The sequence below is a fragment of the Falco punctatus genome (genome assembly GCF_963210335.1).
Source record: "Falco punctatus genome assembly, chromosome: 7".
Classification (NCBI taxonomy): Eukaryota; Metazoa; Chordata; class Aves; order Falconiformes; family Falconidae; genus Falco; species Falco punctatus.
In genome coordinates this window covers 59588622-59615684 of record NC_137587.1, presented here as the reverse complement: position 1 = coordinate 59615684, position 27063 = coordinate 59588622, and the positions used below count along the sequence as shown (strand labels likewise).

At 40.3% G+C, this 27063-nt stretch overlaps 1 protein-coding gene across 4 annotated transcripts in view; it reads right to left on the bottom strand.

Annotated features, from left to right (window-relative positions):
• Positions 1 to 23363, bottom strand: part of ADAMTSL3 (ADAMTS like 3) — a 195280-nt gene extending 171917 nt beyond the window's left edge. For 2 of the 4 annotated variants that reach the window (XM_080396392.1, XM_080396391.1), the window contains exons 1-2: positions 22380 to 22610; positions 20914 to 21005 (exon numbers count right to left, since the gene is read on the bottom strand). In XM_080396392.1, coding sequence (XP_080252518.1) covers positions 20914 to 20994 — 81 coding nt within the window. In that variant the 5' untranslated portion in view covers positions 20995 to 21005; positions 22380 to 22610. Of the gene's footprint in view, positions 1 to 20913; positions 21006 to 22379; positions 22611 to 23140 lie in introns of those variants that run through there. The other 2 variants (XM_080396390.1, XM_080396389.1) reach the window with 2 other exon arrangements.
• Between the last annotated feature and the right edge of the window lie 3700 nt (positions 23364 to 27063).

Here is a 27063-nt window from a genome sequence, read left to right as displayed (position 1 = left end):
TGAATGAAGATTCACATTGCTGAAGGAGTAGAAGAACAAACTAAATAAAATGAGCAAACATACGGTGTGATTCCTTCATTGATCAATAGGAGCCTTTATCATGGAGGGGCAAGACACTTTAGTACCTTTGCCAGGCCATACATTAACATAGACCTCAGGATTATTCAATAACAGCAAAAAAAAAAAAATTACAATTGTGGGCCACACGATACGAAAGAGAGGCTGTAGCAGGCTATGGGCTGCAGATGCCTAATTCTTTACTAATGAGATAAATAGCTCCCAATAGGCTTGCAAGGGCAACATCACCCTTTTCTAATAAATTACTTCCTTCTCACCCTCTTCCCCAATATTCAGGCTGGACAATTGCTCTAATGCTAAAGAAATTGTACAAGAAAGGTATGTATGATCACAGATAACCAGCAATTGCATCTAAACAGGAAGCCTCCTACAAGCTAACATCAAGCAAGAATTTTGGGCAGGTGAAACTTCACAGCACCATTTTGTAAGTAATCCTGCACAGCACTTGCAAAATGCTCCTTTGTTTTCATTTGGACACAGTGACATGCCCACACTGATGTGACTGCAGGATTATGCATAGATATGACCAACCTTTCCACACAGAAATTTAAACACACTGAGGAAGATGATACAGGTGGCTGGAAATTTGCATATAAATATGTGAGCAAAATGGGATCTAGCACATTGCTGGGTACTGCAAAAAAAATTTATTAGCCACCATCAGATAAATAGGCTAATAATGAGAGAATGTAGGAGACAGGACTTTACGCAATACTTAGTTCCTATAAAGTATATTACAGAGTTAGAAAACACACTTAGCTCTTATATACTATAGTATTATAGTACTATTCATCAAGAGATCTCATGACTCAAAGTTGTCATTATCCTCATTTTACAATGGCTGCTCTCAGGAGAGTCTGGCTAAGAATGACATCGGGACTCCTGACTCAGATTTTCCCAATTCTTTTTAATTTAAATTATAACCTTAATGTTATGAATGTTATGTTATGTTAGCATGATTATTTATATTTAATTTCCTTTTGAGTTTTTTCTTTAATAGTGATATAATTTGAACTGACATAGTAACATGCTTTTCATATACTTCAGTTGAAATTGTGCCTAAGGGCAGTGAAATTCTCATCCATAAGCTGTGTAAGGAAAAAAAACTGGCACTCAAAAGCCAAACACCTGCTAGAACTAGTGGCGGATCCAGATTTTTAAGAGAATTCCTGTGGCATAATGAAAACACAAAGAAGGGAAACGTGTGGGGCAATGGAATGATATTAAAACCACTGAACCTGGGGGTGGAGGGGCGAAGAATCCTAAACACTGTATACTTCAGAGCTAAATACTGAAGATCTTAACATTAAAGATGTTCACAATTGTAATTATAAGCAGAGACTTCTGCAATGTGGGTAAGGCTGAACAGTGACTCTATCATATATTGTAGGGCACTACCAAGCCTTTCACTGCTAATTACAGAGTCTTCTCCCTGTCCCTCAATCTCAGTACATCTGCTTGCGATTCAGGTGGCAAAGGAAAACTGGCAAGTATTCAGCCCCCAAAAAGCCTGGCCTAGCACAAATAATTTTTCATCACTGCATACTGTTTATGCAATGTTGTCATCAGCAACAGCATGGTGTTTATCATGAACTGAACAGGTAGATGAAATGTACGAAATTGCTCTGCTACTGTAAATTGCTACACATTCTCGTAACAGAAACAGACCTGGAAACAAGCAAACTCTCAGCCACCAAGAACTGGAATAATTTCTCAATAAGAAAATACATCTTTGGTGCAACTATTTTGAAGATCAAATAGCCCAAAACTCAAGGTGGAGAACAGAAAGACCATGCAACTATTCAACTCTGACAGATCAGGAAGACAGAAAGTTTGACAAACAACATTACCATCACAAAGCTTCTCAATGAAAGACACCCTCAAAGAGTCCTGTAAACACCATATAAACAGGGATAATCCAGTAATATGAAGAATAAGGTGGCAAGATTCCTCTTCAGAGAAGAGTCAAATCGAATTACTGTAGGATACATAAATATCCCTCTAAAAAAGAATATACTTATGTCATACACACAAAGGTCACCCAGCAATACTTAAATAACTAATACTGAATTAACACAAGAACAACCTTTATCAATCAGTGGTGTTTGCTGACCTACTTCAGTGACTTCCGCAATGAATAAATACATATATAAGGTTGTGTAAAGGCTTGCACATCCACAGATCAAGAGAGCAAAATTGCTCAGGTAAGTGGAGAACTGAACTCAGTGGTGCCAGAACTTCTCTTGTTCCAAAGGTACTAGCATGACCTGCACGAAACAGGCAACAGAACCAGGTGAGGAAATTTCTGCAAGTTCATCACTTCTTTTTAACATAGGAAACATTTTCTAAAAGGTTCAGTCAGTTTAGAGTGCACCAAGGAAAAGGGGATATACATTATTTCCTCACTTAATTACCTCCATCGCAAAAATTCTGCGTATTTTTGCTCTGAACTTGCCTAGCTTCTGATTTTAGCCTTTGGATGGGCCTGGGAGGTGGGGGTAGTGTGCGCTATATTACACTTCCTGTATTATCAGAAGTAATTTTCTTCCTTTTCCTTAAAAAAGTTTGGAAGGGTGATGTGTGGTAGCCTAACAGCACCCACATGACCAAAATACTTAGAAACATACTCCTAGTACTGCTATCCCACGGAACAGGAGAGTTTGGGCTAATGCTGTTCTTCATCCACCTTTCTCAGCAGAGCACTGAGAGCACCTGCTACCATCTTGTCAACACAACTTCAAAAAGGGGCCTGGGGTGAAGAGGTATCCCAAAATTCTAGTTACAAAGACAGACCACCCTGAGTAAAAGTGTAAGTAATCGAAATGGTTCTCCTCCCTGTTACCTCTAGCTGATGAATCCTTTCTCACCTGAAAGAAATTAGACTGTAGAGAATGCCACAGCCAGATGTTCACTCTCAGGCTAACTTATGATTTACAACAGCTCACCACATGAATGTGTCTAACACATGGCGAGGGAAACGTGATTTTTTCCACTGTTAGTTTTCCACCACTTCTGATAATTTTAGTGATGTTAACCCAGTTCTTCACCTACTCTTCTTTCTCCATTGCACTAAGTCCCTCTGCAGGGTTTATGGACTGAGCAGCCTAGCACATTGACTCGGTCAGGCACATTTTCACAATAAGGAAGCAGTTAAATGGTCATGGCTCTGCTGCAGGAATGTTGGTTTAAGGCTATTAATAAGGCACATGAGGTGAATGCCTTTCAGCCAAGCGCCCTCCACGTGTGCACACCTGTTTCAGCATGATTTTAAAAAAATTCCCAAAAGAAACTGTTCACAGCACGCAGTCTCTAAGTCTCAAGTAAGTTTCTGCAAATACTTTAGAGCTTTTAACCTTTTTGTGCTTTACTGATGTCAGGAATACCATTACACCAACCACGAGGTAAAGCATCCTACTTCCTAGTAAACCATTTTTCCTTAAGAAATTATTTTGGTCTTATTAGCACATCTCATCTACCACTTTGAGATTGTCACTGACTTCCAGTATCGTGATCATTCCCACCTGATCTTCTGCTGCCAAAATGCTTTCCCTGACCCAGGCCCACTGCTCAAACACCGCAACTCACCTCTCCAGCATGCATCCATCCATATGTATTTAACTTAGCCTCATTTAAATGTCAGCCAAACTATTCCCTCAGTCCCGTGATGCCAGCTCTGGTATCTTTGATCCACCCATTTGCTAACTCCCTGTTAAAACTTTTGGGGAGAGAGAGGATGGTTTTTCTCCAAGTGTACTTTGCCTTTGTCTCTTACCAGTAAAAGCATCTCAAGCAGGGCAAGGTTTTAACTGTGTGTTGTATTGAGCTGAACACACTGTCCAGCACTAACAAAGCAAAGGCTGACTAGAAAAAGGTCAATAAGTCGAAAAAACCCAAATATAACAAAAGAAGCGAAGCACCCCAAAAAAAGGCAAAGTCTTCAAATCAGAAAAGACCAAGTATGAAAGAGGACCTACTGTTAATCTGAAGATTGTCCCCTTCCTGGTCACAATTTATCTACTAGCATTAACTGACGGTATTTCACATGTACACTTACAATAAGCCGCTACTTTAGATAACTATGCTTTAGCAGTAAAAAATACAGCAATTAGAAGGTCACACTACAGGCCCTGCAGGCATCTCTTCACTGACAACTGTTAAGACTAATGGTCATTAGTTTAATGACTCTCGTTTTTGTTCGTCTACATAATGTGTACAGCAACACTGCAGGACTGATATGCTGAAGGGGAAAGGGCTCTTACTGAGGTGAGAAAAGATAAACACAGGATCTGCTGCTGGAAAGAATGAAATAAATCCTCTGAACAAACCAGAATTGCTGAAATGTTAAAAGACACAGCCAAGCAAGTCAGACATAGAATGAAAATAGAAACTGCTAATTCAGAACAGGATGCCTGCTCTAATCAAGATAGTTTCAACGCTAAAATTTTATTACCCATCTTCCATGACCAGCAAAAAATTTCATTAAGCAGTTTTAAAATGTTCCAGGTGATTACAGAATGACATTCAATGAACATGACAACAGAAAAAGGATGAAAAATTGACATTACATTTGTAATTCAAAGGCACAACATTGTCTAACGTTTTGGAATTTTAAAAAGTATGATACTTTCTTAAATGCTCTGCATTTTCTTTTTTAAATATTTTAAGCAGCAAGTGTCTTCACTGTGACTGATCTCATCAACATAACATTTTTAACCCTCTAATGGTCTATATTCCAAATGCAACCAGTAGCGAGTATAAGTGATTAACACTGGTATCACAGAAGGAATATTAAAAGAGAGGCCATGTGATTACATTCCCAGTCACTCATCTTGTATTCACACTCAAACAGCTGAAGTGGAGTGAATTGCTTCACTATGTGTGCACAGCTCTGGGAACTTGGCTACCATATCCACAATATGTGATTTGCCAATACATACCACCTGCATACTGAGGGAACGGAAGATCTTCCTGTGGAGGAATATCTTCCCATCCTGTGTGGGTGTACAGAAGCAGATGTGTACGTACAGTGGATAGCTCCCAGGACAGATGAATTGAGACATGTCATAAGTCATGCATGGCTTTCCAATAATGATTATCTTTCTACAGGAAATTTAACAAAATAATTTTACTCCTTCAGAATACCGGATTGGAGTTTATGATGGCATAGCAGATGGCTAGTAAGATGAATTATCTTGTTTCCTTCTCTTTTCTAGCTGTTTGAAGAACCTAATTGTAGGGGGTGATAACTGTTTCAGCACGTACCTAGTTACTGGAACTTCACTGAATCTTCTGGCAACTAAAAATTAGACACACAACTGTACAGCAAATAGAGGCTGTAGCTAAGCTCCTGAAAAGCCCTCCTACCTTGACCAATACAGGAAAGGCCGTGGAGGGACTGACTCTTACTGTTGCTTCTGGTACAATCAAATCTTTTAACGCATTTGTCTTGCATGCAAAATGTGACATAGACATCTTTCAGAAGGCAAGTCATTCAGCCTCCCCTCCTTCAACAAAGTGGAAAACACCACTATTTTTCACAGAATTAGGACAACTACTAAGGAATCCTTTCAAAAGCAGCTTTTATATACTGGATTCTAAAAGAGTACACAATCTTGGTTTGTCCACTTGACCTTGTCTTTTGAAAAGCTGTCATGTCTCTTGTAGGACAAGGGATACTCCACTCACTACTTTCAAAAACAGCAAGGGCAAGGGAAAACACTGCATTTCCAATACTTGCCTGATTTCTAACCAGCAGTGCAAAATCATCTATTCTTGCATATCTAGCAGCTTCTCTTTTACCGCTGCCATTTGCACATAAGGTTAAACAGGATTCTTGACAGCATAGTTTAATTTTAAAGATTTACAGAAGGGCACTATTCCTACAGAATATTTTTCAACTATTCCTGAGCACTTTTGGATGGATCTGTGCAATAACCTCCCCTGAATTTTCTTATCCGCAGTCAGCTCTTAGTTTGCCAGTACAAGCTAATGTGAGATAGCAGGCCAACCCTAACAGTTCAATAGCTAAAGGTTTAGCATGGTTCCAGATTCTCATATGTTTGTCTTTAGCATTCTAAGACTATTCAAAATACAGACAGAATCCAAGAACAATGGACTGTGCAAAGGCAGGGAAATAAATTCATCCGCCCTTTTATTTAATTGCAGAGAATTCCTTTTGCCCTAGGTATCTATGACTTCTCAGACTAAAGCAACCACGACACTAGAAACTGCTACAGGTAGAACCTACACAATCTACTAAATTTGCAGTGGTGTAAAATTACTGCGCTCTTCCTGATTCAGTCAATCTATTCTTATCCTGCATAATTACACATCTCTTCACATTCTCCACTGCTTTACAAATTGTAAACAAACCGCACAAATTGACGGTCTCACTCTCACAATCAAGCTGTGCTGACTGTGGCAGTAATCCTATTTTCATTTGCACTTTTTACAGGCCTGGCTCCTCTGCGCTTCATACAGAGTAAAATGTTATTATATGAAGCCTAAACAGCATCCATTTTAAATATCAAGACTCGAATATAAATCTTAGCCTGTGTATTTCTCTGCAAGCTTGGCCGTACTTGGAATTACAAGTCCAGAACATCTCCATTTCAGAGCCCAGTCCTTTTTGCCAAGAGATATGGTTCTTTTATCCTCATTATAGTGGGAAAAAAAGCCAACTTGCTGGTCTGACTCAGGCTGTAATTATTCTGTGCCTTTATACAAGCTTTTTATAGTTCCTGGTAAAAGGCTGAAGTGAATCCTACACATCCACACAAGGTCTGAAAGTTGTTGCCCTCTTGCAGAAAACCATCCAAAAATGACTGAATGAGATTTGTCCCTTCTCTATGTGCTTTTCCTTTCTTAGGGTTAGGATGATGCATGCTATGATTTTGCTCATTTTGCATTACTCCAGCTTTAATAACAGAGGAGGAGTCTGACTGCAATTTTTTCTGTAAAAAATGCAACAAATTTCTCAAAAAAGCCTGATTGCCTACTTAAAATCTTCAAAGAAGCAACTACGCACTTTAAAAGGAAATATGGAACAATAATAAAACTTCCAAGTCAAAATGCCTATACCAACAAGATTTAGTATGGTCTCTGTATCTCAAAATAAGCCAAAACTATCTATTCCTGCCATTTACAAACACAGAATCATTCCAAATTGCATAAAACCCATAAGAATCCAAATCAGTCACAAGCATTTCACAGATTAATCAAATGTCTCATGCAGACCAGGAAAACACAGGGCTACACTGCCCTCCTGGTTTTGCTCCTTCAGCATCGAGCAAAAACCCAATACCTATTCTAAATCAATGTGTTCCATACTACTGCTTCCTGGGAGACTGGGGGGTGAAAACATGTAGGAAAAAGAGCACCATTCTCCCAGGTCTTTACAAGCTATAAAAATCACATTTTAAAATGCCAGTAATATAACAGGAAACGTTGCACTTAAACTCTCAAGTCTACTGTGAGTGGGCAAATGCAAAAACAGGGCACCCCACTTCAATATTCCACCTACTACTACTCATTTTTTTTCTCCTCTCATATATATGAAAAACAGCCAATTTGTACTATTTTCAGAATACTATTCCAGGAACAAAGGAAGTTAATGTACAGCACATTTTAAACAAAGTCAAAATACAAAAACCAAATTCAGCTTCAGTTGAGAAATGTTTTAAATAAATTAAAGTTAATAGAATAAACCCTTCTCTGTAAATCACTTCTTATAATTTCCTTTAGTTAAAGATAACAACATATTGGATTTAAGTCCATACATAACATATCAAATGCTTTTTTTTTTTTACAGAGGATCTATTCATAGCAGCTTGTATTTGTAACATATGCAGCAAATTATACTATTAAACACTTAATCCTAATAAAGTTTAAATTTCAGTCTTAACAATAAAGCTTGCACAAATCCTGCTATACTTGAAATAGGATTCTAGAAATAACCAATAAAAGTCATAGGTAACTATCATGACAATTAATAACTGAACATTTGAGATGTAAAGTTAGCTGTTTACATTAAAATGTTCTGATGAAATATTAAGAACAATTCTGAATATCTTTTCAATTGGTAAATAAAAATAATGTAAACATTAACAAGATACAGGAAAATAACACGTAGGTGAGAGCCCTGTGAGTCAGTTTACATGTCTCTAAAAAATGTGAGCTCTTACGTGCCCTCCATGGCAGCTGTGAATTGACTGATCCCACTGAGAGGCCTTTGCAACTCCAACACCTTGCAGAACAGCCGAGTACAGCACCAACCCTCATGCAAATCCACAGCAGGAGAAAAATTGCTACTGCAGTAGAGAGCCTCTGGTACTAACAGCCCATTAAAAAAAAAGAAAAAAAAAGCATAGGCTGCTACAACAGCCCTCCAGAAAGAGGAATGGATGTAGATGAGCTACACCAGCATTTGAAAAGCTGAACAGAACTTAACAACTGCCAATGAACAAACTTAACAGGCATCAGCGCAATGTCTCTGCAAAGAGCAGTAACAGTTTCCGAAAGCAAAATCCATTGGAATCAAGCACGTCCCAATCTAAATTTTATGTCGATTCAAGCATTCCATATATTACATCTGACCTATCTGATGTTAATTATGCAGCTCTGAACAGGATTTTCTTCTAAGCTACCTTATTAAAGAGCCACTTCTAACACAAAAGATAGACCAGGCAAGCAGGCCCCCATTTTATGAGACCAATCATGCCACTGCAAGCCCCAGCTCAAGCAGATATTCAGCCTAGCAAGCTGCAGCATCCTTCAACATGAAACATCAGTCCTCATTTTTCTTGACTCATGTTCTCATTTAGATATGCAAAAACATCTCATTGTGCCTATTTTCTCAACTAAATATAACACCAGGCTAAATCAGTGTATATTGGTTTATACAGCAGCCCTGTAACTTATATGTAAAGAAGAGCCCATCAGGAACCTGCAGTTACCTAAAACTCAACTAAAGACAATCTTCTGAGACTTTGTTAGTGCAATTACATACACTATACATGCCCATGTAACCATATAGGATACATATGGGGATTGAAGTTCTTAAGTTTTAGCGGTGAATTGAGGCTTTCAGCATTGCACACTGCCACCTAAAATGGGCAATGATACATGTATATGTATTTAGGGATGTTAAACGCTCCTTTAAAAAGAACTTCTCTGCAAAGGCATATACACTTTGACAGGCACATTACATACTTTTGCTTTAACTTAAAGATACAGGTGTAATTTCTTAGAATAATATAGATATCTAACTTTTTCAAACTCATCAATCTTAGACACTGAAAATGTCACCAAGAATTTGGGTTCTTCATCAAAAGGACAGGTTAATGGAACTGGACTTGCCTTGTATCACTTCAGGAATCAGATTATTATAAAAATTAAGAAACTGCCTAAGTAGTATGGAATAATTTCATGAAGCGGTTCAGAGTGGTCTGATTTTCAGAAGAGCTGGGGAAGAACTAGCAGGTGCAAGGATGTTGTACCAGAAAACTGTTCTCTCAGGAGACCAGACAGAGTTGATGACATGGGAAACTTGGGTTGCCAACTTTCTGCAGAGTATATAACCCTGAAACTCTGGGAAAATTAGGTGGATTATGAAGGTCGAAGAGAAAGGCCAGCCCATTACTGAAAGAGAATATAATTGAATTTTGCCAGTTTTATCTGGATGGCTACCCTCTGAAGATGAAGGGCTAGTGCCACTTTTTCATCGCTGTTAGTCTGTTTTCTTCACTTCTCAGCTCCCTCTTTTCACAGACCCAGACCCATCTGGAGCTAAGAAAGCACATTAGCAAAAAATTCCCACAAAGGGTTGGTTTTGTGCAGCCAGCTATGCTTTCCCCACACTTACTGCAGCTTTTCTTGAAAGAGTTCCTCTGAACTCAGTATCCTTACTCTCAGAGTAAGGCATTCTTGAACAGAGTAAGACAGTGTTGAGAGGTAACAGTGGAATCTTAAGGTGGGCTTTGACTATTATGATCCAGGCATGCACATTACTGGTTGTTGGCTGCATAATTCATTCACATTTTGTGCCAGAGGAATCTCTTACTTCATGAGTTAAATTTTATTCATAGCTGAAGTCTACATTCAAAATAATACTGGGCTATTATGGAAGCAAAGACTTATAAAAATTGAAAACTCCCTTTGAAACACATGCTTTCCAGTAAGAACAGCTAGCAAAATGCAAAACACTGTCAACATTCCAACACCATGATGTCAATTTTCATATGCACAGACAAAATGCTACACGTAGAAATCAACTCTCTATATCCTCCTTATTTATGGTGTGCTTGTATTTCCCTCTATTTTCATTAGCAGAACTGCACCATGCAGTGGAGAGTGCAACCCCTTAAAAGGTTCAAAGGACTCTTCTGAATATAGTAAATCTGGCAAAAAGTCACATCTTCTTAAAAAGTGAATTTCCATGTTCTGCTTCAGTTCTCCTGAAAAATAGCATACATGCTCTAAGGACTGGTTTTGATGTTTCCCTCTGCAGAAGTTCAGAGAAATTCCTGCCAACAGGGATGGTCTGAAACACCTGATAAAATGGTCTTCAATGACACACAATAAGAAAGTGACACGTAAAAAAAATGGAAATCACTTCAAATTTTTCAAGGTTTATAAGCAACAGACAAATTATCTTTATCATTGCCTCTTTTTTTTTTTTTTCCAGAGGGATAAATGCAGGCAATTTTTAAGAAAACTAACAGCTGCAGACACAGCTTTAAATGCCATCTGTCCTTAGCAGTTACATGAAGAAGAGATGAAATGATTCACACCACACACCAGGAAATACGACAACCAGCTAGTTAGCACTAATGAAATTCAGCCTCAGCTTGCTTCCTATGGGCAGGTCCTGCTCAAGAAAAACTCCCACTGATGTCTCAGGCAAAGTGCCTGCAGACTTCACTGGCACTGTTACTCGAGTGCAGAATGTTGTACTGTTAAGTAGAAAGCTTGAATTTTACAAAATAAGGTCTCACTTGTGGCACAGTAACCTAAGGAAGTCCACAGGGCTCCCCAGCCTGGATCTTTTTCAGGACTGAGGTTTTTATACTGCCTAGGCTGAGAGTCGTCATACTACCACTGATTCAGTGTGATCTTTTGGCAGCCAAGGGATGATGGGACACTCCTATAGCACCAGGTGAACAGGACATGTTATTTTCTTCAGTGTTCTCAAGGACTGTCCTTAACATCTTAAATAATAAAAAGAAAGTCTACAATTCCTGTATTTCCCCGTTTCTAAATAGTGGCTTCTATGTGACATATGACAGATGGCTCACAGAGGTCTAAATTCAGCAAGAAAAATAAGCAATTATAAACAAATACATCATTGGTGTTTGCTAAGGACATAATTCAAGCAAGTTCAAAAGATCAGAACAAGACCCACATGTTCTGTTATCCCAGCTTAGGCCCTTCTCAAGATGGTTATCTACAGGAAGAAATTTTCTCCAAGAAAAGCTTAGTGTTCCCAGTACATCTCTGTTGCTCTTGGAGAAACCATGCATTTTTTAAAAAATAAATTAAAATTCAGCTCATAAATAAAAATCAAAAATATTCAAAAAAATTTCCCTTTCCAAGTAACACTGCTGTTTAAGACTAGGTAAAGATTTAAAAGGTTGCAAGTTAGGAACAGGTGATGCTAAGAGGATATTTGAAAGGCCCATGAGACTCGCAACATTAAGTAAAATGTATTTGCCTACTGCTCTAATTGCTTACTAATTTTTAAATCTATTCCCACTGGAAAAGTGATGGCATTTTAAGCCCAGCTCCTGGCATTAAAAATACATTTATAGCTTCCTCTTAGCAGAAGATAAACAGCTGCATAGTAAAAACTCATACATTAAGATAGCATTCTAGAGGTTTTGTTACAGTTTTGACCAACCTATTGTGTTCTAAATTTAACTGAAAGAGGTAGGAAGAGGAAATGGGAAAAGCATCTGAGTATGCAGTTTCACACTGGGGTGAAGGCAAGTTCTCACTCATGCAGGGTACATGTATGGAATACTTGTGTCTTACAGAAGGACTGATCACATAATGAAAGTGGAATTTAAGCCAAGCCTTATTTAGTAAAATATCAGAAGCCATTTCTCTATTTACCTTGCTTAAGGAAATACTGGTGTTCATTTAAAAACAAGAAAACTACTCCAGCAATTAAGATTACCCCAATTTCCTTGCATAATTGAAAAATCATTCCAAAACTTTAAAATTTGAAAATGCACCAGAAACATAATAAAAATGTTTGTAAAGAAAAAAATAAAAACAATGTAAAAATGCAAAATATTCCCAGCAGACACAAAGAAGTCCAGAATGTAGGCCCCTACATTGGTTTTGAGCAAATTCTTATGCATCCAGGACATACCTCCAGATACACCTGGAGTCTGGAGAATGTATTTCTTTGTTAGTTTTTAAATTGGTCATAAGCGACTGCCGGTCTAGGATCGGTTCTAACTTCTAGTTCAGCGATCCTCAAGTGTAGCCCCAAGGAACATCAAAATGGCATAAGAACAGCTGAACTGGTTCAGACCAAGGATCCATCTAGCCCATCAGCTTCCAACAGTAGCCATAACTGGACACTCAAAGAGCACGTCCAGAGAACGTATGCACAATACTTCCCTGGAATACTTTCCTGATCTCACCTACTTTTCTTACCCTGCTGTGGTTTGCCTATATAGTAGTACTTAATGGATCTTCCCAGTACTCATCCTGTCTCCCCTGAACCCCATGTAACTACTCAAAAAAAACACCAAACCCTATGGTGCCAAAGGTCATACATGGAGAACCACCACCTTTCATTGTTTTGAATCTGTCCCCTGGGTAGTTTTCTTTAATGGCACTCTGTCCTTATGTTGGAAGAAACAAGTTACCAGCTGATTCCTGTCGAGTCTTTCTACCCCATTCAGAAAGGAATCAGGACTGTCTGCAGTACTCAAGTATGGGCAAACGAGGAATTCATACAGTGAAAGGATGATGGTCTTCACTTTTTTTACACCTTCCTCTCACAGTATTTCCTACCATTTAGTTTGCACTGTTAACTGCTGCCAAGCTCTGAGGTGGCTGTACCACAAAAAGACTTTCCCAAGAATCACTGATCTAGAGGAAAAGCATAATGGTTAGTCACATAAAGCGCCTTATATTCATATAAATAAAGGTATAAAATCAGACTAAAAAAATGAACCTGTTCAAGCAGCCTTATCAGTTAGTGGAATTAGTAAAATCCCTACACAGTACAGAGCATACACAACATCTCTCCAGTGGTAGATTAATTCCCTCTTCTGCTTTCTAACAAAAGTGTTGATGATATCAGCTGAAAGAATCAGTAATATGTTGGATGAACCTGGCAGTTTCCAACCAGAATATTATGTACCAAGCAGGCAATACTCAAGACACTACTATGCTATTGGTTTTTGCAGCCAACATCCATGTTAGTCAACCAGGGAACAGTTTAAAACTATTTGGAGATTCAAGAAAACAAAACATCAAATGAGTAATGAGACCTTGAAAACATCTAATAAGAGGAGACTCAAGAGAGGAAGCTAAATCATGTTTCAGCATATTTCATTTGTTACACTTCCACAGAGAGCACTGATCTTGCTTAGCTGCCTGCTTCCGCACCACTGCTACACCAGCAAGAGGCTGCAGTAGCTGGGAAAGCAAGGAAAACTCCCATCAGAAGAGGCATATCTGAATGTATCAGCACCAGTACTTGCATTGTCCTTTCACATTTCTTCATCCCACTACATGGCCTGGAGCAGCCACATATACAAGCAAGGAAATTGAAACAAAATGGGGGGGGGGGGGGGGGGGGCGCATTTTTTTGGAGCTAGTTAATTTCTTGCTGAATCAGCCAGCTGGAATAAAGCCAGTTTCTGCAGTCTTCTTGGAGCTTCTGCAAGGTGCAGGCCAGGAAACACTTAATGCCAAACAGAGCTTGACAGAACACAATCCCCTATTCTTTGCATTCTGTGCCAGTGCTGCTGTGCCCATGTCATCTTATGTCTACGATACTGAAAGGCAATATCAGGCAGCTAAAATTCTTCTTTATGTCTGCCTTTACTACAAAGTAAGCCTCTATTGGTCCTTTCACATATACACACTATAAACAATACCCTATTCTGTTTGCATGCACTGACAAGAGACTGCATCCTATAAATTTTAAGCAGCTTCGATTTTTGGCAAAGCACCTGATGACAGAAAAAACATTACATAAATACAGAAATACATGTTTCCACATATAAGCAAATGCTCCACTTATTTAATGCTACAAAACAGCATCATTAACCAGTCGGGACCTCCCACCATGACACAAACGGCAACAGTTAGCATACAGCAACAATTTAGTAATTGCAATCATAAATGCATTTTTAATATTGTTTCGCAATTTAGTCTAGCTGACTTGTATTCACTGTGTTTCTAGTGCATCCAGAAGCATGACAAACTTGACAATTCTTGGAAACCACATTTCTCAAAACAGATTGAGAATGCTGTTTTCATTTTCTCTATATAATGATATAAAATCTAATAAATATAAAATTAGAAACAGAAATAACATTGTTCCTAAACAATTTATGTAATATGCTGTCTGGAAGGGATATATTAGGCCAAGTTTTCAAAAACTGCCCTCCCTTTAAAAACATGTGATGCTTGTACTTGCGCTTCTCAAGTATTATCAAATATCTACACACCCAGGTACTAGAATTTACATTACAGAAACCTATTCTCTCAAAAGAGTTTTAAGGGTGAAAGTTTTGTTTTAATCAGCTAAACATGATGACAAATGCTTAGCCAGACTTCAGGAAGTGCCTAAGACACCTAATGCCTGGTTTCCATTGGATTAATTGAAATTTACTTTGTTACTTGTTTCAAAAAATCCAGCTAAAGACCTACCAATACAGTTAAGTACTTAACAGTATTCGTGTTTAACCTATCTCAAGTCTTACCAAAAATCATCAAAACAAAGGCTTCACATGACACACACCCTTCTGAAAATTCCGCTATATCTGCATTAAGTTTAGCATCCTTGTGAAGCTGACAGTCATCAAAAGGTGAGTTCATAGATCTGTACTTCCTCCTAGAAGCTGGAGTGAGGCCATGTTGAAAATTTGACCATTAAATTCAAGAGTGTTTGACACAGTCTACAGACTTAAGCTAACATCAAGAAAAGTTCTCCACTTATGGGAAAGTTATATGCATGCTTTCATAACCTAAAGGAATTATTTACCTATCAGTGACAACAAAGTGAATGCAGAGGGCAAATCAGAACTGCCAGGCTATACAGTTCCTATGTGGGTCTTAGTTGTCTCTCCAGAGTTGCCATGGCTATACCCAATGTCCTTTCTGGAATGTTGTGCTCATTAGCAAAGCGCACTTCAAAAACAAACACGTTCTTTCACACCATGCACAAACTCTCTGTTTTACAGAGATCTTGCATAATAAGAATTGCGCTGGAATTGTTCAAATAAGATTATGTTGGACTGTATGCAGCCACAAGACCTTATCATCAATATTATCAACAATATAAAATGTTAACAACACACTGACTTAACTGTAAAGTACAACATTTGGACAGTATGATATAACTTGTGCCTGAAGATTTCTTGCATAGCCTTACAACACAACCAAGTACAGAGGCACAATAATAAATCTGCTCCTACTATCACTGAAATTAATATATTTTACTACTTCATTGCAAGCCACATTATATTTGGTATTTACTTAAACCCCAGCTCAGGCGAGCGTGGAGAACTGTTTTAAGAAAAGCTTCAAGCCCCAAAATTGCAGATAGAGATGTATATGTGAATGCTATGGGTTCTAAAAGTAAAAGCAAATTAAAAGGACTCAGATTTTTTAAAATATATGTTTTTTTGAAGTGAAACTCATTATTTTGGATGACCAGATCATGATTTCTGAACAAACAGTAAAAGGGTTTTAATATCAGCACAATCAATCATGCATCACAGAAAGTGTACAAAGGCAGGATTTTGGTGCATCATGCAAAACTGCCACCTCAGTGCTGCTTATGCCCCAATTTGGTAAGGAATATGAAGGATCCAGCTGCACCAAGCAGACCCGAATGAGTAATTATCAATGACTAAGTGTTCAAGTATCTGCTAAAACCAAAGATTATCCTAGAGCTATTCCTTCACTTCTCCACTACTTTCTCAAGAGAAATTAGAAGCCACTGGCTGTTACGAGAGATCATTCGTACACTGGAGGCTTCTCTAAAAGCGTTCAAGCCTTGGATATGTAGTTTTGGAACCAGAAGTTTGCAGCTCTACACACAAGTTATTTGAGAATCATTCCCCAATTTTTAGTGTAACCTTATCAGAAATTATCGTCACAGTGAGCACTGATACCCATGTTTGAAAACATAGATACAGAATTCAAAGTCTAGCTGGATATTGAGACTGAACCACCTTTGCTGCATTGGAACGAATGGGTTTGGACCATGGTTTAGCTGAATAACCAAAGGCTGATTTTCTGAGTTGTATCACCACAAACATCATTCCTAATCACTATGATAAAAACATTTACTGAGAAAATAAAAATAAAAAAATGAGATAGTAAAGGGATGCCTTCGCTGATATCATCTGTACTCTTGATAATCTCCCATAGCTGACTTAAATTTTTTGAGTACATTTTAAAAAATAAGTATTCATACATAGTTTGTGTCTCAAGTCACAAGGCAGATTCATCACGATTTTTCTGGCAATTCAACTCTTTTGGATTGTAAATTGAGGGTAACAGCAGTTCAGATCCTATGAGCAATCGCTGAGCAATCATTATTAGTCATAAATTCAAAGCAAGTTCAGAAACTTACATAAGTTTTCTGGTAATGCTGTCACTGAGTTACAACTTTGTCAATAACAATGAATATTTTAAGTCAGAGCATTTCTAGAGTCTCAAAAGTGTTATTTGTCTATAGTAGAGGCATTTCAATCTTCAAACCGAGATTAAAACCACAGGGCTATTGAGGCTGATGGCAAAAGTCCAGATGGGTGCAGAATTGCAACCTGTCTACAAAAAAGGGAAGCTGCTTCAGATTTAAGTCTGGACTTGCGAATCTCATCCTGATATTTTTGATTAAAGTTACTGGAGATTTAAGAATCCTTACTGTTGTACGGCATGTAGATCACAATCTGCTTTCTGAACATCAGTGTGCAATACATTCAGTGACTGTAAAACGATATTCCAAAGGTTTTCCACAAAGATGGTCTCCAAGTCCACTATGTCATATAATGGACATCAGATTTTTGGCCTTGCAAAGCTCAACCTTAAAGACATTTACTATGTTGGTAGCTTTTGGCAGATTAGTTATGGCAGAATCATTTTGAATAAGATAATGTTTTCAGCATGTATATCCTTTATATCCAAAATTTCACAGATAGTTAGAAACAACCATAATGCAGGCAGGGATTGCAGAAACATACATCATGGGAGCAACCAACAGTTTATTCAATGAATATGTGACCTATGAAACTTTCCCTTCCATAGAATCCCAGAGCTAATGCTTCTTAAATAACCAGACATTGTATCTTTGCTGTTATTCCCTCCTTGGGCATTAGGAACCCTATGGTCTTTGGAGGTGAAACAGACTGACTTGAGGAGGGTTTAATTTGGACTGCAGGTCTCCAGGAAGATATCTACATGTTCCCAACTTGAAACCAGCATACCAGAGAATAAATCTAAAATGAATCCATGTGTAAAATTCTTGATGATATATGTCTACACAGATCTGCTAGCCATCATTTCTTGCTGCCATTAATCCATTAGTAAGAATATACAAATATACAGTCTTACATATATTTCATAATATAACATCATCTAGCTGAATGGTATAATAAAATGTTATCACAAGGTTAAGAAAAAGTTGGTTACCAGGCTGAGCATCCTGCCTTTTCAATTACCAATATGTACTCAAGAGATCACTTAAAACCAGCAAAACTGGGCTTGCATGCTTCTATTTTATTTGCTAGCTGATCTCCTACAATCTGTACTATTGATACCTCAGTTGCTACTGCGTGAGAAAAAAAATGCAGAGCCTTTTACAGAGTGTTTAGCAATAAATACACATGAATAGTTAATGTTCACAAATACATATAGTCTATGGAATACAGTAACTACTTTGGACAGATATATCATTTAAACCTTTAGAGACAACAAATTATTCTATGTTGCTGCTACCATTGGCGGGGGGGGGGGGAGTGTTCTTTGGTTTTTAAGAAAAACGTACATTTGTTCTGATTACCATTGGCTTCAGACTAATGCAGTTCCATTAATTTCATTTTTATTGTCTCTTATCAGAAAAAGGAGGCTCTAGACCTGCAAAAGTACACAGCCAAGGCTAGCCGGTAAGCTGCTTTCTGTCATAGAGCAGATTTAATGAACAAGAAGCTCAGCAATGCTCAATGGTAAACTATTCACTGGGTTATCCTATGAAATCTTACTTACCTACCAGTATAGCAACTAATCTGCCCTTGACAAAATTTTCTCAAACTTGAGACACTGCATAAGGGCAGAGTTCAGTTTGGAGCACAGCTAAACACCATGCTGTGCTTGTTACTCTATTATGAAGAATCAGAAGGGGCTGCTATAACCAAAGTTAACTCATTTCTTCTCAGTAACAGCTACCTCTTTTTCACAACTCCTCATGTTAAAGTTTTCTTTGCATTACATTCATACCACATGCTTTTTAAATGGTCATTATTTTATTCTGTACCTGCCCTCAAGCAGGATGAAATTAATCAATTGCACATAAGTGACATGACATAGACTTGTGACCCTGCCCAGCATCCAATTGTTTCTAATTGATTAGCTCCAGACATAAACACTTTAATAGCCAAAAACAACACAAGTGAAAGCTACGGTACAGTATTAGGGTAGAATGACTGTGTGTGGTCCATATAGTATGGCCCCAAGCAACCAATCAAAGAATTAATGGTTATTGGATACCAAAAACGTTATGTTAAATAATATAAAATATCTTTAATGTGCCTAAAATTGTGATAAAACACCTAAAACTTGGGAGGAGAAGGGCCTCCTACAAGACTAGGGTTAAGTGCTAATGACTCAAATATGCCAAATAGATAAGAATATTTTAAAGGACAATCAAGATCAAAAAATTTGACCTGGCTTGAAATGTTCATAAAGCTACTCACAATAGCCTATTGATTACTACAATGTGTTTGGGCTGTTTTTATTATAAAGAGACAAGTGAAGCTATGCCAAACCATTCGTGGAAAAGAGGAAACTATGCCACTGTCGGTTCCAGTTCTACAATAAGAAAAATATGAAAGAAAAAAAATACAAGAAAAATATTGTAAAAGAAAAAAACCCACCAACAGTCTCTTCATAACCAAAAGGCCCAAACACAAAGTTGACATTTCTCTTCTCTGAAGTTCTATTTTCACCTTGAACAGGACTATTAAGTGAACTATAAACTACTTTCTGAGTGTTTTACAGGGCCACTTCTGACAGCATCACTCAACTGCTTGCACACAAAAATACAAGCTGAACAAGCACAGCAACTCAGTAACATTTTTGTTACTGCACAAGAAATACACAAGCAAAAAGTAGATCATCCCACTGTTGCCCTACTGCTTGGACATGCACTGAATGCACTACAGTTTACTACACAATTAATACAAATCTACTAATTTTTACTTTAATGGTGAGTCCTTTGCTAACCCATGTACTTTCATGACTAGCTGCAATCATAATACAGATACAGGAGGTGTTCACCAACGGGTAGCTGCCAAATGACTCACAGCACACAGTGCCGTCAGCAGTGCTACTGAGGATGGGTTGGAGACCCATTCTCACTACATTAAATCTCAAAGTCCACCATAAATCAATCATTGCTTACTCAGCTGTCTCGTACAGCCTCCTCAGTTCTTCATACTCTTTGAATTTACCCTTGCCTGCTCTGTTATCCTTCAATTCAAAATTCTTAAGGATGCCCAGCACACCAGGCTCCATGGTGAAACCACCACTTCTCAGCATTGCAATAGTACAAACAGTACACAAAAATATTACAGTAAATAGCATCACTGATTTCGTTTAAAACCAAGATTTTAGTTTGTTGTCAAAAACTACTACGTACTTCAAAAAATGATGTTATTTATTTAAAAAAAAATTCTTTGGTTTGTTTAGCTATCCTTTTCTAAGGATTTCTGGATTTGGGTATACTTAAGACTACAGAATCCTTGAAATGTTCTGTGCTGTGGGAACTATCAGTATAGAGAATGACATACTATAAACATCTTTGCTACATGCCAGCACACCATATTTCTCGAAATACTCATTTCTTGGAACTGATTAGGCTCGTGTGTCAGGCAATAGATCAGTTGGCAGCTATGGTTTTCCTCCATGGTTCCTGTATTCATTGAACACTTGAAGCAAAGACCTTTTTGGACACTTTGGACAATTTAAACAAAGATACCCCTGACACTGCCCTCAAGTGCTTTAGAAGTTTGTACCCATGTATTTATATAACCCTTGACATTTAGAGTATCTTAACATTTATCAGGTCCTAAACCTTCTGGGGGCAAAAAAGCAGCTGTGTTGCCTAGAAAGACCCATGGCATTACACATCTGGCAAGATCTCCCTTTGGTTCCCATTTGGTAAAGTCAGGTACAATATTACTAGGAAGAGAATAGTAATTTCCCACATGGATGTCTTTGAACAATTCAGTGAGAGGAAAAGCTCATCGGGAGCCTTTTATTTACAGCAGTTTTCTGTTTAAAAAACAACAATTCAAAGTGTGTAGCAAGATCACCTGATAAAGGACCAGGCATGACAACAGCAGTAAACTCATTACCTACCTGTAGGTGAGCACAGACAGCAATAGCCAGCCAAATGATCTCCCAGGAGAGCCCTGTGGCTTTAGGGCTGGCCATCCTCATGCCTTAGGGCTCTGCTGAGAGAAATTGTTTCAGGTTACAAACAAAATCAAGAGGGCTCCACCAGAATTTCAATGACTAAAGCAAACTGGGCAAAGGCATGGAACCGGCCTTTGGAAGAAATGCAATGCAAACACGGGAGTTTTGTGCTGGCCAGAGGAGCAGCTGCACAGTGCATGCCATGAGCACAGCCTGCAGGGTGAGGTAGTTCCAGTTATGGAACATAAAGGGAGGGAAATTAAAGGTTTGCGAAAACTGGCAATACTGGGCAAGTTTGAGGATCTCCTGAATGTGGGGGAATTTATCACATTGGGAACCCCTCCTATCTTGGTCTTCCGAAGGTAAAATCCGAGGAGCATAGGATTTCTGATCTACTGCACCAGCACTTTCACCCACTCAAAGCTGAAAGCCCAGCCCTGGGACTTCAGCAGTCATTTCCACTGCCTTTGAAAGCTCTGATCATAACAGCTCAGATAATAAGTGATCAACACAGAGGAGAAAAAAAAAAATCCATCAATTTAGTGATCACTGCTATTACAAGGCCAGCACAAAACCTTCAGTCACTTTTACTAAAAACGTCGATTTAAAATTGCCAACAAGAAAAATGTGTAATAATGCTTCTAATTCTGATAATTCCTAGTGTCAATGCATCTTTTTGCCTCAGACAATTCATTACCACAGTGATCTCAAAATAGCACAGATTCCGCTCACCCCTCATACACACGCAGCCACACAAACAGCCCTCCCTCCTCTCCTCTCAGCCACGACCCCACGATTTTGCAAAGCCCCACAGTGAATGCAAATCTCTCCTCCAAAAACAGTACCCCTTTCTAAAAGGTCAGCCATCCCAAAGGAAAACCGTCTATCCAAACCGTTCTTGCACCTGTCAACTAAACACAATTAAGAATCCTTACAGAAATAAGTGTTTATTCCCTCCCTCCCCCCCAAAAAAAATTGGAGTTCCCCTCCCTCCCTCCCAAAACCTTTAGCACTCCTGGACGCTTTTGTGATTCGGAAGTTTCCATCAGCTATAGCAGTAAGAGAAGGCAGATTATCTTTATTTTCTTCCCCTCACCAGGCACTGCCGAGAGCCACAACTGGCAAAACACCCCCGACTCCAGCACTTCACAACTGCCGGGTGCCCGCCCGCCCGCCCCCCCCCCGGGGCTCCCGAAGCACCCCGCTGCCTTCTCGAAAGCACCTCTAGGACGACCCTCGCCTGGCACCGCGGCCGCTGGACCCGGCTGGCCCGCCCGGGGGAGCCACCCGCCCGCCCGCCTCCCGGGAAGCCGCTCGGGGAAGCGGGTCGGGAGGCTGCCACTGCCCGAGGGCCAACCCGGGCTGCCGCAGCTCTCCCCGACCCCGGCGCGGCCACCGAGCTCACCCACCTGGTGCGGGGCCCGGCTCGGCGGGGAGCGCGCAGCGGGGCTGGGGCCGGGAGAGAGGCGAGGAGCGGGTCCGGGTCCGGCTCCGCCGGCGCCTCCTTCCCGCTCGCAGGGCAGGGGAGCGCCTTGCCTGTCACGGCACCGGGGATACAGCATCCTGCATCACGAGCGGCGGCCCCTCCCTCACGCCAGGCTCCAGCCCACCGCCGCACGTTAGCCAAGGTCCTACAGGCTGCTGGCAGCGGGCCGCCCCCGCCCGCCCGCCGCAGCCCGGCCCCAGCGAGAGGCGCCTCCACCTGCGGCGCGGGGCCGCGGCCCGGCCCGGCGCCCGCTCCGCCGCCGCGGCTCGGCACCCCCCGCGCAGCCCCTGCCACCGCGGCCAGCCCGGGCGGCCGGCCGGCCAAGGCCCCCCCCCGGCTGCGGAGGCGCTGGCGGCGCTCCGGTGTCGGCGGCCGAGACCCCCGCAGGCCGGGACCAAGCAGTTCGTCTTCCCTCGAGGGGCAAAAGCTACCGTGAAGTCAGCCCCCACATCTGATGCAAAGCAGCTTCTAAAACCACAACTATCCTGTGTCTCATCCCCAAGTAACTCTCACAATACAGCTGCAAATCTGCTCACGCACCGAGGAGGTTTTTAATCATGCTGCCCTCTACGATATTTTTAGGTTTCCTACTGTAAATCTGGCGAGTACGTCTCCTACGACAGCCTTGCTCTCGCTTTGCCTCTGAGGTTTGGGCTGCTAAACAGGAACACCAAAATCCTCTACCTTCGTGCTACGGCTTCCACCGACGTCCCAAGTTTCCTCGAGTCCTCTAAAAGCAGCACGTAGAAAAAGGCCTATTATCCCTGCCACCGAAGTTAAAAATACGATCCAGTGGACTAAACATAACCGATGAAGAGTTTGTTCAAATATGTTGCGCTGGAAGCTTTTCCAATCCGTGTAGGTTTCTCACCAGCACGGGAAAGCGCCTCCGCCATGGTTAGGAGCAGAGTGCCCTCTGCCGAAACTAGCCCGGCAGAGGAGCCGCGGCCCCGGGCAGCCCGGCAGCGGGACGGCACCGGCCCGGGGAGCCGCGCAGCCGCCCGGCCGCAGCCCGCGGGCTCTGCGGGACAGCAGCGCCGCCGCACGCACACCTGCGCCGGCAGGGCCGCCGCCCCCTGCCCCTGCCCCGCGGGCTGCTCCCGCAGGCTCACCCTGCCCGCGGGGGCAAGCTGCGCTTCACAGTCCGCACATCAGCATCGTGACAGGCCCTGTCACAGCCCAGGATACTGCTAAGGACCCGACCTTGGCTTTTTCTAATACTGGTCAGCTGAAAGTATATCAGCCTTCTGGGCAGCTTTGCTTTCCATCCATTTCTGTTGATACAGTACTTCAACAACCACTTAGTCCTTGAATGATAACTTCAGCTACACCCCTGCAACTTATCTTCAAAAAAGACATGCCAGTGCAGTCAGCATATACGTCAAACTATCACAAGCAATTTTAATGTCAGAATTTAGCCATTAGATCAATGGATGCAGAAAATTAATTTTCCTGTCCCAGAACTATGGCTGGTAGTACTACAACAACAAGAGATATTCATAAATAGAGGATGAAGCTGACCCTCAAGACTAGTTAGGAATGTACAGTTTGCACCATCCCTGCTCAGATTATCACCTCTCTTACAATTATTTACCCCTCAACAGTGAAGCAGTCCCCCGGGGCCCTGAAGTAAAAGCTGCAGTGGGCTATGTGTTTGTTTGCCAGACAAAACAGCTCTATGTTCCTAGCACTGGTGTTACCTATAGATTACATTGAAAGGTTTGGCCCTGGTGTAGTCGACCAGCTAGCATATATGTGATTAAAACAAGGTCATTCTGTAATTTAATTTGAAATTTAGACAAAATATGCAAATATCTATCATGACAAACAAAGTTTGAAAAACAGAGGACGTTACAAGTGGCAAGACATGGCCTTGGGAAAAGGAATAGACACTTTAAATACGCCAAGCTAGGGCATAACAAGATAAGCTCAAGGAGAACCAATGGTTAATGAAACCAAACAGAAAATTACTTGAACTATGTGTGAACTATCCTAATTAACATACTACAAGATCCATCCTGGAGGAAAGAGAGCCTCCTGCTAATAAACCCCCCTCCCCACAGAACATGCCCAGTGAAAAGAACACTGCACTTGAGGCAACTGATGTAAGACTTGAGGTAAGAACCAATGAGAATTAAGTGTGGCTAAACATAATTGTAAATAATTGTTCAAAGCGTATACAACGTTTCACTGTGTGTTAAGAGATGTGCTAGCTTTGTGGATTCTACCTGGCACCCATCTCTGTGCAGATGTGCAATAAATGATACCTCAGCTCTGTGTGTGAAATTGGCTCTTTGCACACCGGGTAGCAAACTCCACTTGTCAGACAACACTGGGATTCTAACAGCATTTTCCAAATCTGAATGCTGCTCAGCATTTCTGTGTTTTTTTTTTTTTTTTTTCCTTTTTTTCAGTGCTACTTATCTGTGCGCTTTACTTTCTCCTTCCAGCTTACTCTATTACCTTCCTTCAATGTTATCCAGGTCATTTACTTCAGATCAGTTGGCCTTGTGCATCCCTAACCATAAAGGATAATTAAACATCATGTACACAAGCCTGAGAAACATTTCCTCATCTCCTGCAATAAATTGGAGAGTAGAAAAGTAGTTGTGCAATAGGAAGTTGCCAAGGTTAGCTCGTGTCAGGTTCATCGACTTAAGTTAGGCTGCTGCTTACATACAACTTAATTCCTTGTGTGAACTCAGTCCCAGGCTGTCAGTTCTATATCTGAATTTATACAGCACGTAAGAAAATGGAGGCAAGCACCTGCAAGCATTACCCCTAGGGAGACATCAGAAAACAGTATTGTAATAAATAATGCAAGTACCTTCTGGTTCCTACCTAGTAAAATAGCAACTGGCAATATGTCTTGCCCCAGCTACTGAAATGACAGTGTTAATCCCATTCCCTCCCATCACCCATGGTCTGGGGTTTTTTTATTACTTTGAAGTACCCTTTTTATGAGGAAGATGAGCACCCAGGAAATAACAGTATTTGGAGCATACCCTACTACTGGAAACTATACATGGGTTTGGGCAGTTTTTAACAGGGCATTTTCCTCTGTGAAGCTCATTCTCATTGAATGCTGGTTTGTTGTCTCCTTTATTCAGTTTATTTCTCCACACTCCTGTCACTTCACTGTTTTCTCTCTAGACTTCCAGAGAGCCTGGAAGCTTTGAGATTTTGACTCCTGTTGGAGATCTCCATAACCCCTTCTGCTGAGCCAAGCAAACACTGAATGAAACTCAGCTGTCCAGGCAAGACCTGTTTATTAACAACCACTTCAAAATTCACAACACCTGCAGCTCCATGGCAGACTCCTTCAATACACACCCTAAAGTTAAAGGCCACAAACTTCCAGTTTCTGGATGCAGTTTTCATCCCTGGAGAAGTCTGTCAGCAATTCTGCAAAAACTAATTGGCCATCCAAGTTTAAAAGAAATCACTTTTTCCTAAGAAAACATTTACCTGCTCTTCTGTTCACTTTGTCTTGCCTGTATGGATTATGAACACTTCAAGGCAGGAGCTGTTGTTGTCTATTACATTATGTTTGTACAACCCCTGGTTCAGTGTCAAATCCTTTAGGTATTACCTTATTAGCAGTTTTTACCACAGAGTCTTCTAATTCCCACTCATGCCACATTAGCTTGGCAGAGTTGGTACAAGGTTTTTTTGAATAGGAAGCTATAGCAATGCTCTTAACACTCAGAGTTCTCTTGCATAATTCCTGTATTTGTCTCTTGTTACTAGCAGTGCTTTTTTATTACATACATGCTTTTCTTTTGCTGCTCTCTAAACTATGCATCATTTAGATGACATTAAATATGACAGCTGTAAAGCCCTTACTGTTCATAAAATTGTGAAACATGGGCACTTGTACTTCTTTCATTGAACACAATCATAATCTTATCCGCCTGTACAGCTGGCATGGTCTCTCATGAGGAACTTGGTTCAAAATATGATGGTCTTATCCTTTGCTTTATACTGACTTAAGACCATGTGTCTTCACTATTGAACACAGCCATGACATATTTTGTCATTTGTTGATTTACATTCAATTGTAACACAAAATTTCAGCTTACACTCAACAGTGCCCGCAGATAAGGTGTAGAAGATGGATCCTGCAAGGTATATCTAAAGGCAAAACTGAAGAAAATTACATCTCTGGTCTGGTAAACAAAAACCTCTGTTCAATCACATGATAACCACCAGATTTCACTCTCTTGGTGAACATTAATGGAAAATCTTCACATCTAAACAAGAAAAACCATGTTTTTCTACTTAACTTTGTCCTGAAATGCAGGTATACAAACTTATTCAGCAGACTCCACTTTTATATAAATATTCTCTCAATTTCAGTTCAGCTAAGCAAAACTGATGATAATGAAGGCCATTCTTTCATCTTAATAGAAGTCCATACTACTCAGGAAAAAATATGTTTGGCTAAACTACAAATCTTCAATCCATTGAAACAGTGCAGAACAACATTTGGTTCATAAATCAGGATTATGTCTACTGAACACCAAACCTGGAAGTATCATGCAGAGACTCCATGCAGAAACTGAATTTTGGAATGAGGCCTCAAAGTTATCAGTGATTGAGCTGCA